At 36.4% G+C, this 18,929-nt stretch overlaps 1 protein-coding gene across 2 annotated transcripts in view; it reads right to left on the bottom strand.

Moving 5' to 3' along the window:
• LOC136032971 (regulator of telomere elongation helicase 1 homolog) overlaps positions 1 to 18,929 on the bottom strand; it is a 102,605-nt gene that overhangs the window by 64,988 nt on the left and 18,688 nt on the right. For both annotated transcript variants that reach the window (XM_065713472.1, XM_065713473.1), the window contains 2 exons: positions 11,537 to 11,958; positions 2,339 to 2,452 (listed from right to left, as the gene is read on the bottom strand). In XM_065713472.1, the coding sequence (XP_065569544.1) occupies positions 2,339 to 2,452; positions 11,537 to 11,958 (536 nt within the window). The remainder of the gene's footprint in view (positions 1 to 2,338; positions 2,453 to 11,536; positions 11,959 to 18,929) is intronic.

Genomic DNA, 18,929 nt, shown 5'->3' with positions numbered 1-18,929 from the left:
CTACTACCACTACTACTATCATCCTAGTAAAATAATGGCTAAGCGTATGAAGTTGGAAATTTGACAGAATATTGAGGGGGAGTTTGAATTAAATCCAACACTATGTGCATGCAGATTGTCAAAAGAGCGTATCTCAAAATGGATTTGGGTATTAAGTTGGAACTTTCAGAGAATACTTAAAGGGGAAGATCAATTGACAAAAATGTAATGTATGCATGTCACTACTAACACTACTATCACTGCTACTTTTATTAATACTGCTACTGCTACTACGCTACTCCAACTGCTACTTCAATTGCAATGACTTGTAAGGCTTAGAGTATTAAGGTGAAAAGGGGGTCAAAAGGGTGTCAAAAGCCCACATCAACAATATTTTTGGAACGGCTTACCATGTCAAGGTGAAGCTTCCAGGGCATCATGAAAGCGATGTTCAACTAACCAAGAGGCAATATACATATATACATATATATATATATATATATATATATATATATATATATATATATATATATATATATAAATACATGTATTAGAGCATTAAGGGCTACTACACTACTCCAACTATTGCTTCAATTGCAATAACTTATAAGGCTTGGAGCATTAAGATGAAAAGGGCGTCAAGAGGGGGCCAAAAGCGCAAAACAGCAATATTTTTGTATCGGCTTACCATGCCAAGGTGAACTTCCGGGGCATCATGAAAGGGATGTTCAACTGATCAAAAGGCAAAATGTACTTGCTAATACCGCTATTAATACTGCTGCTACTACTGTTACTACTACTACTAATGCAACACTAACACTGCAACTACTTCTCCTACTATCACCGCAACTACTGTGATACTGGTACTATAAGGGCTAAGTGCATAAAGGTAAAAGTTGACAGAATATCGATGGCAGATTCGAACTAACTAAGATACTATGTGCATTTAGACTGTCAAAAGAGCGCATCTTAAAAATTGATTAGTGTATTAAGTTGGAACATCAGGTGCTGAAGGGGGTGTTGAAAAAAACAAAACAAAGATGATATGTGCATACTGCTACTAATGCTACTACTGCTACTACAACTATTGCTACTAGACAAGCTAAGGGTACTAAGGTGAAGCTTTCAAGAAATATTTAGGAAGGTGAAAGCTATGATCATGTAGATTGTTAAAAGGGTGACAAAGTAATATCACAATATCGGCATATATTATTAAGTCAGACCTTTCAGAGTAAGTTGTGGCGGATTTTGAACTAGCCAGAAGACAATATGTATACTTTTAATGTTGCTTCTATGGTTACTGTAACTAAGGGCAATAAGTTGAAACTTATAGGGGACATTTAGGGGGAGTTTCAATTAAACGAAAAAACTACATGCATGTCTGTATGAAAAGGGCATATAATCGATATTATAGGCAGCGCTGCTCAATCATAACTAGCAATATCATTGATATTTTAAGGAGCTAATTTGATTGGAATCTAAAAGTTTTAGTGCCCTATTTAATAGTCAAAAGCGATTGGAGGGCAATCAGCTTCCCAATTCTTTGTTCCTGAAAAAGATTATGCCAATATAAAACGAACAGCGATTAATTAAAACACATTTTCCACAAAACAAATTCTTCAAGGAAAAGTAAGGAACTTAATTAAACCAAATTTGAGCAAAAATAGAATCAAATAATCTACTACACGTAAAACTACTACAAATCAGCATCAATAAATAAACAAAACCCAAAACGAACAGAAATTGCAATAACTAACCAAGTCAAACTCAAAACGAGTGCAAATAACCATGAATAGGACTCACAGCCCCTATGCCTTCTCGAGGTAGAACATAATTAACACTTTACTGAAAAAAGTTAAATGTTTTCACTTTAATAATTTTAATAAATCAAGAATTATTAAGATTTTAAAGAATAAATATGAGCATACTTATATTAAACAGACAATGCACATTCACTTGCATTTTTTTCAGTGAAGTGCAAATTATGCTCTGGCCTTGAGAAGGCATAGGGGTTGTGAGTCCTATTCATGTTAATTTCTGCTCGTTCTGAGTTTGACTCAGTTATTTACTGTAATTTCTGTTGGTTTTGGGTTTCATTTATTTATCAATTCTGATTTATGGCAGCTTTACGCTTGGTAGATTATTTGATTCTATTTTTGCTCATTTTTGGTTAAATATAATTCTTTACTTTTCCTTGAAAAACTTCTTTTGTTGATTTTTTTGTTTAATTAACCCCATAAAACGGGCTTTCCAAAGTTACATAGCCAAATATCAAAATGAAAACATAAAAATCACTCTCAGAAGTAGAGATTTCATACGTTTGGTAAAAACGTGTAATTGAGAAGAAAGAAACAAAAACCTGGTTGGTCTCATCTATAGCCAATGCTAAGTCAGCACTTCGTAAGTTAACAGACGCAGATTCTTCGCAGATTTTCTCAATATTATGAGCCTCGTCAAAAATGATAATGTTCCCCTGAAATTAAGAATCCAATTTACTCTTTAGATTTATCCATGTAATACAAAAAATGGCTCTTGAAATCGTTCATTCAAGGCTAATAGTTATATTCCTAGATACATGGAGGCTAAAAGGATCACTCCTACTATTGCGGTTTTAAATTTAAAATGCAAAGGTGACAAGCACAAAGAAAAATCGAAAACTACCACGCAGAAACTTTGGACTAAGCAAAAATTTTGACATCATGTTCGAATTGAGTGTAAGATGTTCTTTGTGTTATATAAATTTTTAATTATATTTTTCTAGTACTCATACTCTCACGTATTTTTCTTTTTCCCTTGTATGTCAGCAAAAACGAAAACCTAGAAAAAACTTCGAAAAAACAGTAATGATAAAACAGTAGGTGCAAAAGAAATCTGATTAAATTTTAAATTCGTCGGACGGAGACGTCGTGATCAAAGATGTCCAACTTTCTGCTAGAGAAAATTTTCAGACTCTTTACCAGAAGTCTGTAGCCTCGTCTGTGCACCCTTTTACAATGCTTTTTAAAGTTCTATGAAATGCAAGGGCACTCCAAAATCTTGTAGGATAAGCCAGAGAGCTTCTCGTTCGACTGATATCATGCGACGGAGACAACGTGATCAAAGTTGTCCAGCTTTCTGGTAAGCAAAATTTCCAGACTCTTTACCAGAAGTCTGTATACTCGTCTGTGTGCCCTCGTAGAACACTTTTAAAAGTTCTATGAAATGCGAGGGCACTCCAACCTCTTGTAGGATAGGCCAGAGAGCTTCTCGTTTGACTGAGTTGAAGGCTGCTATGAAATCAATTAAAGTAGGGATCAGCGGCAGAACATACCTAGGGTACTGCGGAAGCATCAGCCCAAGTACTGGCTCAGTGCAAGAGCCTAGGTTCGAAAGTCAGCGTGTTTCTTCCTCATTCTCTCTTCTCGGGCCTGTTTGAACCTGTTCTGGAGAGGAATGGCAAATAGCTTTCCCGCGACATTAGTGAGAGCGGTTCCACGGTAATCCTTCCATTCTAACTTGTCCCCCTTTTTGAAGAAGGACTAAAATTTCCGATTCGTCGGGGGTGTCTTTTTGGTCCAAATCAGTTCAAACAGCAGTTTAAGTTGAGCTGCAACAACCTCAAAAATATCTTGCTCACCAGGAGACTTGTGATTTTTCAATGACTGAATAGCGATCTTTATTTCATCGATGTCACGGGCTCAAGACAAAATTCACAAGATACTCGTGGGACGCTTGGAGGGAAACTTGGGGCTATATGCAGACGGTAGCACGAATTCAAGAATCCTTTAAAACGTTCCCTGCATCTTCAAACTCTGGCAGACAGGTCCATTATGGTCTGTACGTTCTTTGAACGGATCTCTGGTATATATATATATACTAAGCTTGATGGTGACATAGCTAGTTCAAAAATTTTTTTATACCCAAAATACTGTCGTTTTCTGTATGAACGCTAGTACTGCCGTTTCGTAAATTTTACAGATTCGGTTTCGGATGTCTGCAAAAAAATCATGAAGCCAAGGAATCGTATTTTTATTTTGTTTAACTGATTCAGATTCAGAGTTCATGGTGTGAGGACCTTTTTTGGATATAACTTATTGCAAAAGGATTATAGTCTCTACCTAACCTACAGCTAATATTTTGATAAATTAATTCAGTGACCAAAGGATTATAATTTGAATAAACGGATTATTTTGCTACTGAGTGAAAATTCCCTTGGGAACTGTGGATTTTCTTATAGATATTTTCATGATCAGTGACCTATATAATATAGGTCGGGATAAAGCAGTGCGAATTTAATTAAGACTATCCGATATTTATCGACAATTTAGTGAAATTCAAAATTAAGCATTGATTTTAGCACTGAATTTAGTGGCTGAACAGGAAAATAAATTAAATTGTGCTTAATCAAGTGGAAATTTACGGACTCTTATTCTTTACAAGTAATTTGAAATTATTTTTTCCTTAACAAATACCTGTTAATTAAAAGTTTGGACATTTAGAATTTATCAAAATCAGGAAACGCCAACTAATCAGCCAGCAGTGTTGCCACATCAACCTATTTTGGCGAAAAAAAAATTAATTTGTCGAGCTCTCCAACTGCAGAAGAGAGCGGGAACGGTACAGAAGAGCCGTAGTGGTACCGGCCGTACTTTTGTACTTAAACTGCTGGGGACAGGTGTACCGGATCCCGCACTTCCCATTTTGTTGGAAGCTCAGGAAATTAGACATTATCAAGTTTGCGATGTCTTACAGTGTTAATGACGTTGCGTTTGGCAAATTCTACGGCTGCCCTTTGTGGCCTGTTCGAATAGTTGGTATAACTGCATCGAAGAAGGGAAAATCTTATCAAGTATTTTGCTACAGATCACACGAAAAAGCATCACTGAGTGAGGGATTCATTTTGCCGTTCGAAGAAAATTTCCCCGAAGCTTCAAAGAAAAAGTCGAAAGGAGTTCAAGGTGCTTTTACTGAACTAGCCACATTTCCGGATGTGTATCAAGAAATAATGAGAATTGCTGGTGCTGCTTCGACAAACAGTGTATCTTCACTCTCGTCTACCCTAGTAAACGCGCAGAGTGAAATTGCCAAATTGAAAGAAAATCGTCGTCAGGATATTCACAAACAGGTGATTGAGAAATGTTCAGGCGACGAAGGCGTGATCAGTGAACAAGCAATTAACACTATTGTTACCGAGATCTATGATGCAATAAGTCTCGATTACAGTTCAAAATTTGCAAATATTGAAAAGATGCTCAAGGGGTTCAAGCTCAAATAACGGCGCTAGAAAATCGCATCGAAATTCTAGAATACCGCAACGACGATTTGGAACAGGAAAGAAGATCGAACGTTCTTCTAATCCATGGACTGTCTCAGATAGGTGGAGAAACGCTGCCCAATAGCGTTCTAGAGCTATTCAATGCTAAGATGGAGATCCGTGTGCTTGCTAGTGACATCAAGTCAACTGAGCGCTTACGTACTCGAGTTAGATCAGCGGAAAATGTTATCCCGCCTGTTCTCGTCACTTTTCATTTATCTGAGTGTGCAAAGCGCGTGTTCATGAACAAAAAGAAGCTCGCCCGAACGAAAGTATTTATATCTGAGTATTTAACGCCAAAACGTAAGCAACTGCTGAATCTGGCACGCGACAAATTTGGAGCTCGGAATGTTTGAACTGATGGTGGCCGTGTGCTAGCCAAACCGGAAAACAGTTCAGCCATCTTGAAAATTAGGTCACTGAATGACCTGATCAGTGACCAGTACTGACACGTTGAATCCATCCTCAGTTCTTTCGTTTATTTGGGGTTGGCTGCTTTGTTTCGCTAATCTCGTGTCAAAAACTTTTTTGTTTGTTTTGTCATTAAGATATCAAAGAGTTCGCACTATTGAGCATACTAGAGTATTATCATGAATAGTATGACCGACAGGCTTTCAGACTTAGAAAGTAATCGGCTGTCTGTTGACCAATTATTATCCACCCCTATTGCAAATGATAGTTTAAGTGAAGGAAATAATACTCAAGCAATGAAAGCTAGTAATTTTTTGGATAGTCAGTCGCTGAAGAAATGGTCGGTCTATGAAGATACTATTTTTGCATTTTGGAATTGCCAAGGCCTTAGGACTGCATACCCTACACTGTGTAACATATTAAGTGATATGCAAGAAACACCGTTAGTAATAGGACTATGTGAGACGTTTGTATCGAATAGGGATACTTTTTCAGTGTGGGATTTCCAGTTTCCAGGATATGTTAGTGAAAGAAAAGAACGACAGGTTATGGAGCGAGGCGGTCTGGCTGTGTTGATAAAGGAAGGAGTTTCGTATTGGGTAAGGGAGGATCTCACACTTTGGCTTGAAGGAAGACTTGAGACTCTTTTTATTGAAATAGAAGATAAATCTGATAAAAATGTAGTTGTTGGTTTAGTTTATAAGACACCGTCATTTAATGAGGATGTTTTTATTGAGGAAATGGAGCATTTAATGGAGAAATTTAGTAATGATCATAAATATAAAGTAGTAATGGGGGATTTCAATATTGACCTCCTTAAAAGTACAAGCCGCCTAGATTTTCTTAACTCTATGATTTCATCATTCCAGTACCCTCTGGTAACTATTCCTACACGAGTAACTGATAAGTCTGCGACTCTTATCGATAATATATTTGTGGATGGAAAGCTGCTTGAAAGTTCGTATGCTGATGTTCTACTCACGGATGGATCCGACCATCTTTTTCTTCTTAGTAAAATAAAAAAATCTTACAGGATTATAAATAAGAGTGGTCAAATAAATAAAACATATTTTCGAGATTTAAGAAATGATAATTTAAAAAAATTTGAGAGAGAAATGGATGATGCAGATTTTACTCCAGTTTTTGAAGAAGATAACCCGTCGGTTGCGTATGATATTTTTGTTGCAATATTTACAAAGATATTGAATGATACGTGTCCTCTAAGAAGACTTAAAAGAGGTAGTACGAAATTCCCTAAAAAACCATGGATTACACAGGGCATTCTAAATTCTATAAGTCGGAAAAATGAACTGTATAAAATATACCTAGGGGAACCATCTGTCATTAATTTTCAGCAGTTTAAAAATTACCGGAATACTTTAAACGGATTAGAACGGAAAGCTGAAAAAATGTATTTACAAAATGAATTTATGAAGCATAAATGTGATATGAAAAAAACATGGAAAACAGTAAATTCACTCCTGGGTCAAAAGGGTAAAATAGAAGTTATTAATAAATTACAAACAGAGAGGGGGAATTTGACTACCCCAAATGATGTTGCGAATTATTTTTCTAGTGAGGGAGCGAAACTTTGTGACGATGCTCGGAAAAGAATTAAGCGGCCTCCCAAAATAGTTCAGTCGGAAATTCCAGTAGAAAATCAGCTGGTTTTTAATGCTTGTAGCATAAGTGAAGTGAGTACAATTATCAGTAGAATCCAATCAAACTCAAGTGGCGTAGACGGGATTCCTCTTAAGATTGCTAAATCAGTTAAATCAGTTATAACACCAGTTGTATGTAATTTGATTAATAAGTATATAGAAAAAGGAATTTTCCCGGAAGTTTTGAAGGTGGCTAAAATAATACCATTGCATAAAGGAGGTAAGAGAGACGACCCTTCAAACAAAAGACCCATTTCTATCCTCCCTTTTTTTTCAAAAATATATGAAAAGGTGATAGGATCCAGGCTAACTGATTACGTTAAAAATAATACAATTCTTATAAATACTCAATTTGGTTTTAGAAAAAAAATGTCCACAGAAATGGCAACCATTAAACTTGTTGACTGGGTAAATACGTCGTTTGAAGCGGGTCTGATTCCAGCTGCTTTATTCCTGGATTTGAAAAAGGCTTTTGATACGATTGACCATAAACAGTTATTACTTGAGCTGGAAAAAATCGGTGTTACCGGAAAGAGTTTGTCTAGGTTTGAATCTTATTTAAGTGACCGAAAGCAGGTTGTGGTGAATGGGTGTTTTACTTCTGAAGCTAGTACGATAACTTGCGGAGTACCCCAGGGCTCTATACTAGGTCCTCTTTTATTTTTAATATTTATTGATCGGATTAAGTATTATTTGTCAGAGGCTGGTATAATCCTTTTTGCAGACGATACTCTTTTACTTGTAGCTGCTCCATCAGTTGATCTACTTTTTGATAAAATGATAAAAGCAATGACCGAGTTTATTGAGTGGGCAGATTTCAATCTTTTAACATTAAATTATAATAAAACTAACTACATTCTATTTTCTCGGATATCTAGTATTGAAACTAATTTAGAATTAATAATAAACGGAAATCAAATAAAAAGAGTAAAGGTAACAAAGTATTTAGGTTTTATGATTGATGAAAATCTATCATGGAAAACACATTCAAATATTATAGCTTCAAAGTTGTCCAAATCTCTGGGTGTGCTTCGCCGAGTTAAAAACCTAGTATCCTATAAAATTCTTCGGTTATTTTATTTTGCTATTTTTTACCCGTATATTTGCTATGGTTGCTCTTTATGGGCTAGTAATTTTGTATCATGTTAAAAAAAATCCAAAATAAAGCCGTTAAACTTTTATCACCTAAAACTTTATTTACTCATAATATTAATGAACTTTATACTAAGAATCAACTTTTTGATATTTCAAAAACAAGAGACTACCAAGTTAGTATTTTCACATATAAATTTATTAATAATATACTTCCCTCTTCTTTCGAAAATTTTTTCTCCATTAATTGTGATCTTCATAGCCACAATACACGAGGGGCATCAAATCTGGTACACCCATTTAGAAATACGGCTAGAGCTTCTTTCGTGATTAGAAATTTTGCCCCCTCTGTATGGGATATTATTCCAATTGAAATAAGAAATTCGAGTCATTTGGCTTCCTTCAAGGCTGTTGTTAAGAGATTCTTCCTTGCAAAAGAATAGTATGGTAATGATGCAAAAGTATAGTAATAATGCGTGAGTGCCATAAGTAGAATCTTTGTATGTAGTAATATGTAGAGTAGAGATGACTGCCACCTGCTGCCAACAAGCCCAAAGGGGCTTTCTTAGCAGGTGCAGCAAAATGTTTTGTATACATGTTTTTGAAATAAATTAATCTAATCTAATCTAAATCAGTCACAAAAAGAAGAACACAAAAACAAACTTATGAGCAAAAACTTTCATTTTGCATCCAGAAGTTATACACAGATTAATTGATACTCTGTACAGATGTTCCCGCAAAACTTGAAACTGGGAAGTTTGATGGACGTAACAAGCAAATGTTCTGTTTTCACCCCTCTGAGATACTGGGCTTCTAGAAGGTCTAGAACCTATTTCAATATCTATGGTATGCCCTAAGAGTGAGTGGACTAAATTACTGTCTAAGACCCATTGCTGTAACTCTCAATAGTGTTTCTAGCAGTTTCTAGTAGGAGCCTTTACAGTAGGAGTTTACAAAAATCAGCTTGAGACCCTACAAAACACACATAAGGACAACTTTTTTGTAATTCCTTGAACAGGATGTGCCATTACGCATTCATTAGAAGGAGAGGTTTAGTATATGCAAAGTTAACATTCCTAAGGACAGATAAACATTTCCGATTAAGCAGATTTCGAAATTAGAGTTCTCATGCAAATTGTTTTTTTATGCAAAAATTTATATGAGCCCAAAAAACACCTAAAATAAGATTTTGACGTTCAAAAGATTTACGCTATTACTTCGCAAAATGCCCTCTTACCCTGGAAATCTTGAAGGCCGGCAGGTATTCAGTTTAAGTCTAAATTTTCCCCATTAATGGCATACAGAAAAATGACTTAATGTGAAGTCAAATCTTCCTGTGTATGTGATATCGTCTGCGCAAAAACCTCGAACAACAGTTTTGAGGTGGTAAAATTTTTAAAGCTATCGTATTTAGGGTCGCTTTTGCAAACCTGAAATTTCAACAAGTCTTGCAATTAAGAAACTATAATTCGACAAATGTCTTACATGGAAAGATGGCTCAGGGGACGTCATGGATCAGAAGCCACACTTGCTGGAAAAGTGTCTTGAGGAGTCCATTTATTGTGTTACATTTTCAAAGATTATTGAATGAATTAAACTAAGTTAAATCAACCCATTCAATAAAAAAAATTGTTTTCCTTTTAACACTGTTTTTTATTTTTTACTACTTTTACTACTTATCTCATATTTACTGCATTGCTTCTATTAGGAACCATAGCGAATTCTGTGATTCTAGACTGTTCAATCCGATGACCACAAGCTGTAAATATGCCCAATTTAAAATGTCATTAAGTCATCACTAACAATTTATGAAAACAAATTGCAAAAGAAAAGAAATAGAACAATCGTTTAAATCCTTAAAACCAATACAGTTTCTCACTTATACCTTATTTTAAAATCTAGATTAGCTATAAAATGACCATACCAAAAACAGCGAGTCTTGAGAGAAGACAGTTATGTCATTAACCTGATATTTGAACATATTCTATGATTTAAGGGAAGCCAGCAGCGGAAAATAAACAATATCCACGAGAAAAAAAAAACAATATCTACCTATACAATTGGTAAGTGTCAGTAAATAATAAAAAGCCTGTGTAATGCAACATGTAGCTGAAAGCTAAAACAAGTATATTCTTCACGGATATTTTACAATTTATTAGGTCAGTCCATTTTCAATGGCAGAGGACGTATTTTTTTTATGCCTGAAGGCAAGCGAGTATTACACGCACTTTAAAGAGATACCATGAAGCCAGTCGATTTCATGAAAAGGTGACGATATTTATTTTCTTCAAGGAACGCAACACAAAACTATATCTAGAAAAAAAAATTACATCTACCTATACAACTGGTAAGTGCATCTAACCTAACGTCTGCGTGATGCAACGTGTAGTCTAAGCCTAGAGGCAAGCATATGCCAAATTTGATTCGTTTCCTATCATCAAAGGGAGTAAACATTTTTTTTTTATACTTGAAGGCAAGCGAGTATTATACACAGTTTAAAGATACTGTCTACTCAGCGGCTTTCGTTAAAAGGTAACGAATTTTATATGTAATTTAGTAAGTATAACTTGTTGGATCTCATGGCTGGGGGATAAAGTTGAAACTTCCAGAACTTTTTTTTAGAAGGGGCGAGGGGATAACGGGACGTAGGACATTTTTAACGGGGGGGGGAGAGTATTTTTTATTTTCCTCTGGTCCTCAAACCAGGGCATGCGTTATGTTTTTTTTTGTTTTTATGGCTGTTGTCCAACAGGATCTTCGGCTAGTTTGTAAATTTAAATTGATGTGGGTCAGAGAACAAAAATATTAGGTCAGAGCAGGCAATTGACAGATAAAGACTGATCATATTTAATATGATTACATAAACAATAGAACTGTCGTATCCAAACACTGAATGAGACTTAACAGCATTAGAAGTTACAAGCACGCTGTTATTTAGACTAATCAATGCAAATCAACAACAGCTATACTAGCATACTCGAGATATAAAGTAAAAAAACAAGGTACGTTTGAATGAGATTGGGTAAAAAGATTCAGGAAGGGAGTACAAGAACAAGGTAAAAGGAAGAAAAAAGACAGAAAAAAAGAATTATATTAATACCTCAATTTCCACCCCATGCATTTTTCGAATTTTTGGATCTAAGAGATAATTGTAGGGCATAAAAATAATATCTGCATTTTTCTTCATTTCCCTAGACAAAAAGTAAGGGCAGGCTTTTTGCTTTTGTCCTTCCTTGACTAAATCTTCAATATCCATTACTGGGCCATTGGTGAACTCATTGGCGACTGAAACCGTTTCAACATTATTGTAATAGTGACATGTTCGAGTGCTTGTTTTGGCCATGCACATGTAAAGCTTCACTGTAGAATTAGTCTCTTTTGAAACTTCTGGATGGATGCACATCTGGTCACGTGACCCCAACACAGCTACTTTAAGATAGTTGTATTTGCTTCTCTTCAACTCTTGAATTACTTGCGTCAACTGAGAGTGGGTACGGGAGGCGTATATGATCTTGGGCAAAACTAAAATTAAAACAGTGACTTAAAAAGTTTTTCGACTTTTTTTCATGTCTTAAAAAGACACTGCTTATACTTATAAGAAAAGAAATTCAGTAAATCTTTTTTTTTTCTAACAACGATATATAGATATCTATATATATAAATAAATAAGTTGTCTGTGTGTGTGTCGAGTGATGTCATGTTTGTGTGTCGACTGACGTCATGTTTGTCGACTTACGAAATTACAGACCAGGACATCGGGACACAAATGACGACCGGGACATAGGGAATATAAATGACGACCGGGACACTCAAAGAGAAAGCGACCGGGACACAAGGAATGTTCGATTAGCAATCACCATCAACAAAGCACCGGGACACAAATGACGACCGGGACACAGGGAATATAAATGACGACCAGGACACTCAAAGAGAAATTACAGACCGGGACACCGGAACACAAATGACGACCGGGACATCGGGACACAGGGAATATAAATGACGACCGCGACACTCAAAGAGAAATTACAGATTGGGACACCGGGACACAAATGACAACCGGGACAAAGGGAAACAACAACAACGGGGACGCCGGGGGCACAGGGGGATATATAGATGACGACGGGGACACAGGGAATGTTCGATTAGTAATCACCATCAACAAAGCTCAAGGGCAATCAAAGCCGTATGTACTAATAATGGCGTCGTATGCAAACGCTCTTTTTACAAACAAACAAACATGCATACACACAACTCGTTTTTATATAGATATATAGATAGATAGATACAATACAAATTAACTGCGTAAAACTTGCGAATATACAACATTCTTCGCTGTCCAATTGTCGCTGCATACACATAGATTGTCAGGTTTACCGACCCTCGAACATGCAACGTACAATTGTCCATGGGCAAAACAATCAGTATTAAGATCTATACCACATTTTTCTAATGATTGACCTTGAGCTTTGTTAATGGTGATTGCAAATGCTAATCGAATTGGGAATTGCAATCTTTTAAATTGAAAAGGCAGATCCGTTGGAATCATGAATGCGAGGAATGAGAACAGCCTCACCCTCAAAAGGCCCTGTCAAGATTGTGGCCTCTATTAGGTTTTCCATTGTTTTTTTTTTACGGCAAGTCGCGTGCCATTGCAAAGCTTTGGTGGGTTGATATTTCTTAAAATTATTATTGGTACACCTATTTTTAGTTGTAGCACGTGTGGTGGAAACCCTGAAAGATCCACGGAATTTAAAAATTCAGATGGATAATTAACCGCTTCATTTGGTTCCAAAACTGTGTCTTCTGTGAAACTGAGTTTCTGTAGAATGCAAATTCAGAGGCAATTTCAAAGCGGAATGAGAAGTTCTTCCACCAGGCAGCAATGTTGCGGCTATTCCGGACGACACAATTGCCAACGCTATATCATTTTTTGATCGAATTGATGCCAGAATCAGTTTTATCACAAACGTTTTACCAGTACCTCCTGGCGCATCCAAAAAGAAAATTTCTCCAACGTTGTTATCGACACAATGCATTATCGTATCATAAATGTCTTTTTGTTCCGACGTTAACTTGGAAATGTTATTTTGTACATACGACAATAGATCACTCGTACTGTAACTTTGTTCACGATCCAATTCATGCATATGACGGGGACTGCCAGCATATGACGAAGGTAAAATTGTTAATCTTCCAACGTTTGTGGTATTACCGTCATTTATAACTGCATCTCGCAAATGAATGTATTGTTCAGAGCGGAGCTTGGTCTGATTCAGGCGGATATATAGCAAACGTTCTGATTCAATTTTAGCATACATATCAACGAAGAATTGGTGAAACAATTCATGGCATTTTAAAATATAATTTTCTTCATCCTGCCGAATCATTAGTCTATAGGAATAATAATGCATTGCACTGCATTTCTTATTCATTTCTTTGTTAGTGGCTGGATTCATCAATTTAATATTAAAGTGATAGCCGTCGGCTCCATCCCAAAAAATGATAGGATATTGTAGGGCATCGTAGCATCGATGAGTTTCAGCAATTCTTAACAACTGAGCGTTTCGCTTATGAAGAATAATATCTCGAGGTAAAAACTGATCACCGACCATAACGATTGCCACTTCGTCGATAGTTGGAGCATTGTATCTACGCACATGTTGGCCAGGAGGCGTTTTGTCAGCGGAAATAACAATTTTATGCATATCAGTAGGCATCAAATCGATGGCTGTTTTGAACAGACACACTAAATTATTATTTTCTTGGAAAAGATGTTGCAATTGGGAAACGATTGTCCTTTCAACGTTGGGAGAAATTCCGCAACGTGCATTCAATTCAGAATTTCTATCACTGATGAAGTACAATTGTAAAAATATATAATTCTCGCCTGAGAATGGTAGAAGGGACCCTGCTCTATGATAAATTTGCCCTTTTACTTTGAAAGTAGACATAAATTGATCTGGATTTTCGATTTGGGCTCCAAACGACGTCATTTGGAAACATGAGTTATATTTTCTGATTTGTGACAAAAAACGCTTAGATTCTGACGTAGTTAAAGTAAGGAAAGTCTTCAATGGCTCTGTTGGTGCAGCCAATAGAGGAAGTTTAACTTTTCCTGAGGCGCAACACATTCCCATTGTTTCACCATTGAATTTCAAGGCCTTGCAATAGGGACAAATTTTAGACATAGTCCCGATTTGAACACATCTACTCAAGCTATAGTCATCGACTGGGCTGTACCTGAATGCCAGGCGATAACTTTCAGGTTGCTCTGATTCCTTGGCACGCTTTCTTTTCTTACTTTCTCTATCAGTAGCAAGCCTGATTTCTTGCTGTTCTTGTGATTCCTCGGCACGCCTTCTTTTTTCACTTTCTCTTTTAGCAGCAAGTCTGGTTTCATGGTGCTCTGGTAGTTCCTCGGCACGCCTTCTTTTTTCACTTTCTCTTTTAGCAGCAAGTCTGCTTTCGCGTTGCTCTGGTAGTTCCTCGGCACGCTTTCTGTTCTTTCTTTCTCTCAGCCTCAAGCCTGTTTCCTTGCTGTTCTTTTGATTTCTCGGCACGCTTTCTTTTCTGACTTTCTCTATCAGCAGCAAGTTTTTTGGCATAGACTCTTTGAGCATCTTCCTCGGCTGTTGCCATTGTAAGTTCATCAGTCATTTTAAAGTTAAGCATTAATAGATTTCTACGTGAACGCATGTCTTAAATATCTTTAATGACGTCACCGTCATAACAAAAATGACGACAACTAACTTCATGACGTCAGTCAACACACAAACATGACGTCATCTGACAGACACATCCACAGACAACTTATTTTTATATATATATAAATAGATAGAAGATATATATATATATATATATATATATATATATATATATATATATACATATATATATATATATATATATATATACTAGCTGTTGGGGTGGCGCTTCGCGCCACCCCAACACCTAGTTGGTGGGGGCGCTTCGCGCCCCCCCAAGCCCCCTCGCGCGCGTAAGTCGTTACGCGCCATATTAGTTACGCGCCATTGTAGTTGTCTCCCTATGTCCAACCTATATATATATATATATATATATATATATATATATATATATATATATATATATATATATATATATATATATATATATATATGTTTTTAACTACGTAAAACTTGCGAATATACAACATTCTTTGCTGTCCCATTGTCTGTGCATATAAATAGATTGTCACGTTTACCGACTCTTGAACATGCAACATATAATGGTCCATGGGAAAACAATCCGTATTCAGATCTATACCTCATGATTCTAATGATTGCTCTTGAGCTTTGTTGATGGTGATTGCTAATCGACGATTCCCTGTGTCGCCGTTGTCATTTATATATCCCCCTGTGCCCCCCGGCGTCCCCGTTGTATTTGTGTCCCTGTGTCCCGGTCATCATTTGTGTCCCGGTGTCCCGGTCTGTATATACATTCGTTTTTGAATTGGTCTTTTTTTTAGGTTTTAGTTTTTTACCTTTTTTTAGTTTTTTTAGTTATACCTCATGATTCTAATGATTGCCTTTGAGCTTTGTTGATGGTGATTGCTAATAGAACATTCCCTGTGTCCCCGTCGTCATTTATATATCCCCCTGTGCCCCCCGGCGTCCCCGTTGTAGTTGTGTCCCTGTGTCCCGGTCGTCATTTATATTCCCTGTGTCCCGTTCGTCATTTGTATCCCGGTGTCCCGGTTTGTATAGGCTATACATTCGTTTTTGAAATGGTATATGATGAAATAAATTTTTGTATTTTTCCCCTTTTTTTCTTTTTATTTTTTTTTTGGTTTTTACTTTTTTTTTAGTTTTTTTAGTTTTTTTCTTTTTTCTTTTTATTTTTTTTTCTTTTTATTTTTTTTAGTTTTGTTTTTCTCCTTTATTTTTCATTTTTTTTCCTTTTTTTATTTTTTTCTTTTTTAGTTTTTTTAATTTTTTTATTAGTTTTTAGTTTTTTTTTCTTTTTAGTTTTTTTGTAGTTTTTACCTTTTTTTAGTTTTTTTTTTAGCTTTTTTTTACTTATGTCCTGGTCGTCATTTATACTCCCTGTGTCCCGGTCGTCATTTGTGTCCCGGTCGCTTTCTCTTTGAGTGTCCCGGTCGTCGTTTATATTCCCTATGTGCCGGTGTCCTGGTCAACATTTGTGTCCCAATGTAATTTCGTAATTTCGTCAGTCGAAAACATGACTTCAGTCGAAACAGAAACATGACGTCACCTGACACACAAACAGACAGACAACTTATTTTTATATATATAGATATATATATATACTAGCTGTTGGGGTGGCGCTTCGCGCCACCCCAACACCTAGTTGGTGGGGCGCTTCGCGCCCCCCCCCCAAGCCCCCCAGCGCGCGTAAGTCGTTACGCGCCATATTAGTTATGCGCCATTGTAGTTGTGTCCCTGTGTTCCACCTGTTAATATAGATAGATTTATATATGTGTTTCAAACTACGCAAAAATTGCGAATAAACAACATTCTTGGCTTTCCCATTGCCTGTGCATATGCAAAGCCGTATGTACTAATAATGACGTCATATACAAACGCTCTTTTTACAAACAAACAAACATGCATCCACATAACTCGTTTTTATATAGATAGATAGATAGATAGATACAATACAAATTAACTGCGTAAAACTTGCGAATAAACAACATTCTTCGCTGTCCAATTGTCGCTGCATATAAATACATTGTCAGGTTTACCGACCCTCGAACATGCAACGTACAATTGTCCATGGGAAAAACAATCAGGATTAAGATCTATACCACATTTTTCTAATGATTGACCTTGAGCTTTGTTAATGGTGATTGCAAATACTAATCGAATTGGGAATTGCAATCTTTTAAATTGAAAAAGCAGATCCGTTGGAATCATGGGAATGCGAGGAATAAGAACAGCCTCACCCTCATAAGGCCCTGTCAAGATTGTGGCCTCTATTAGGTTTTCCATTGTTTTTTTTACGGCAAGTCGCGTGCCATTGCAAAGCTTTGGTGGGTTGATATTTCTTAAAAGTATTATTGGTACGCCTATTTTTAGTTGTAGCACGTGTGGTGGAAACCCTGAAGGATCTATGGAATTTAAAAATTCAGATGGATAATTAACCGCTTCATTTGGTTCCAAAACTGTGTCGACTGACTTGTAAAGGACTGCCTGGTCTCGAATCTTGTTCAAAACAATATTGTTGATTTCGTGGACGTCTATATTTTTGGGTGCGAGAATCGCTCTTTCACTTAGCCATTTATTATTTTTATAATTTTTTAGAATATTCGGAAATACTTTTTCAATCAATTCATTTTTGGACGTCACTAAAGTACAGAAATCAGCAGGTAGTTGTATACGTCCTGAAATTGAGTCTACTGTTTGACCAGAGTCATCGTTTTGCAATCGGACACGCATATTTGTAGTTAATCTTAATATTTTTACGTGTGCCTATAAATTAGAATTTTTTAGGCAAGCATTCATTTCGTCTGCAGGAGTTAAACTACGTAAAAATTGCGAATATACAACATTCTTGGCTTTCCCATTGTCTCTGCATATACAAAGCCGTATGTACTAATAATGACATCATATGCAAACGCTCTTTTTACAAACAAACAAACATGCATACATACAACTCGTTTTTATATAGATAGATAATAGATAGATAGATAAAATACAAATTAACTGCGTAAAACTTGCGAATATACAACATTCTTCGCTGTCCAATTGTCGCTGCATATAAATAGATTGTCAGGTTTACCGACCCTCGAACATGCAACGTACAATTGTCAATGGGAAAAACAATCAGTATTAAGATCTATACCACATTTTTCTAATGATTGACCTTGAGCTTTGTTAATGGTGATTGCAAATGCTAATGGAATTGGGAATTGCAATCTTTTAAATTGAAAAGGCAGATCCGTTGGAATCTTGGGAATGCGAGGAATAAGAACAGCCTCACCCTCAAAAGGCCCTGTCAAGATTGTGGCCTCTACTAGGTTTTCCATTGTTTTTTTTTTACGGCAAGTCGAGTGCCATAGCAAAGCTTTGGTGGGTTTATATTTCTTAAAAGTATTATTGGTAGGCCTATTTTTAGTTGTAGCACGTGTGGTGGAAACCCTGAGAATAATATCTCGAGGTAAAAACTGATCACCGACCATAACGATGGCCACTTCGTCGATAGTTGGAGCATTGTATCTACGCACATGTTGGCCAGGAGGCGTTTTGTCAGCGGAAATAACAATTTTATGCGCACTAAATTATTATTTTCGTGGAAAAGATGTTGTAATTGGGAAACGATTGTCCTTTCAATGTTGGGAGAAATTTCGCAACGTGCATTCAATTCAGAATTTCTATCACTGATGACGTCAGTCGACAAACAACTTCATGACGCATACAGCTCAATGCTTATAATGATGTCAGTCGACAAACATGACGTCTGACGTCACACGACAGACTGACATAACACACATACAACTTGTTTATAGATATATA

This window comes from Artemia franciscana, chromosome 11, assembly GCF_032884065.1.
Source record: "Artemia franciscana chromosome 11, ASM3288406v1, whole genome shotgun sequence".
Classification (NCBI taxonomy): domain Eukaryota; kingdom Metazoa; phylum Arthropoda; class Branchiopoda; order Anostraca; family Artemiidae; genus Artemia; species Artemia franciscana.
Note: the sequence above shows the minus strand (reverse complement) of the source record. Positions and strands in the feature narration are given on the sequence as shown.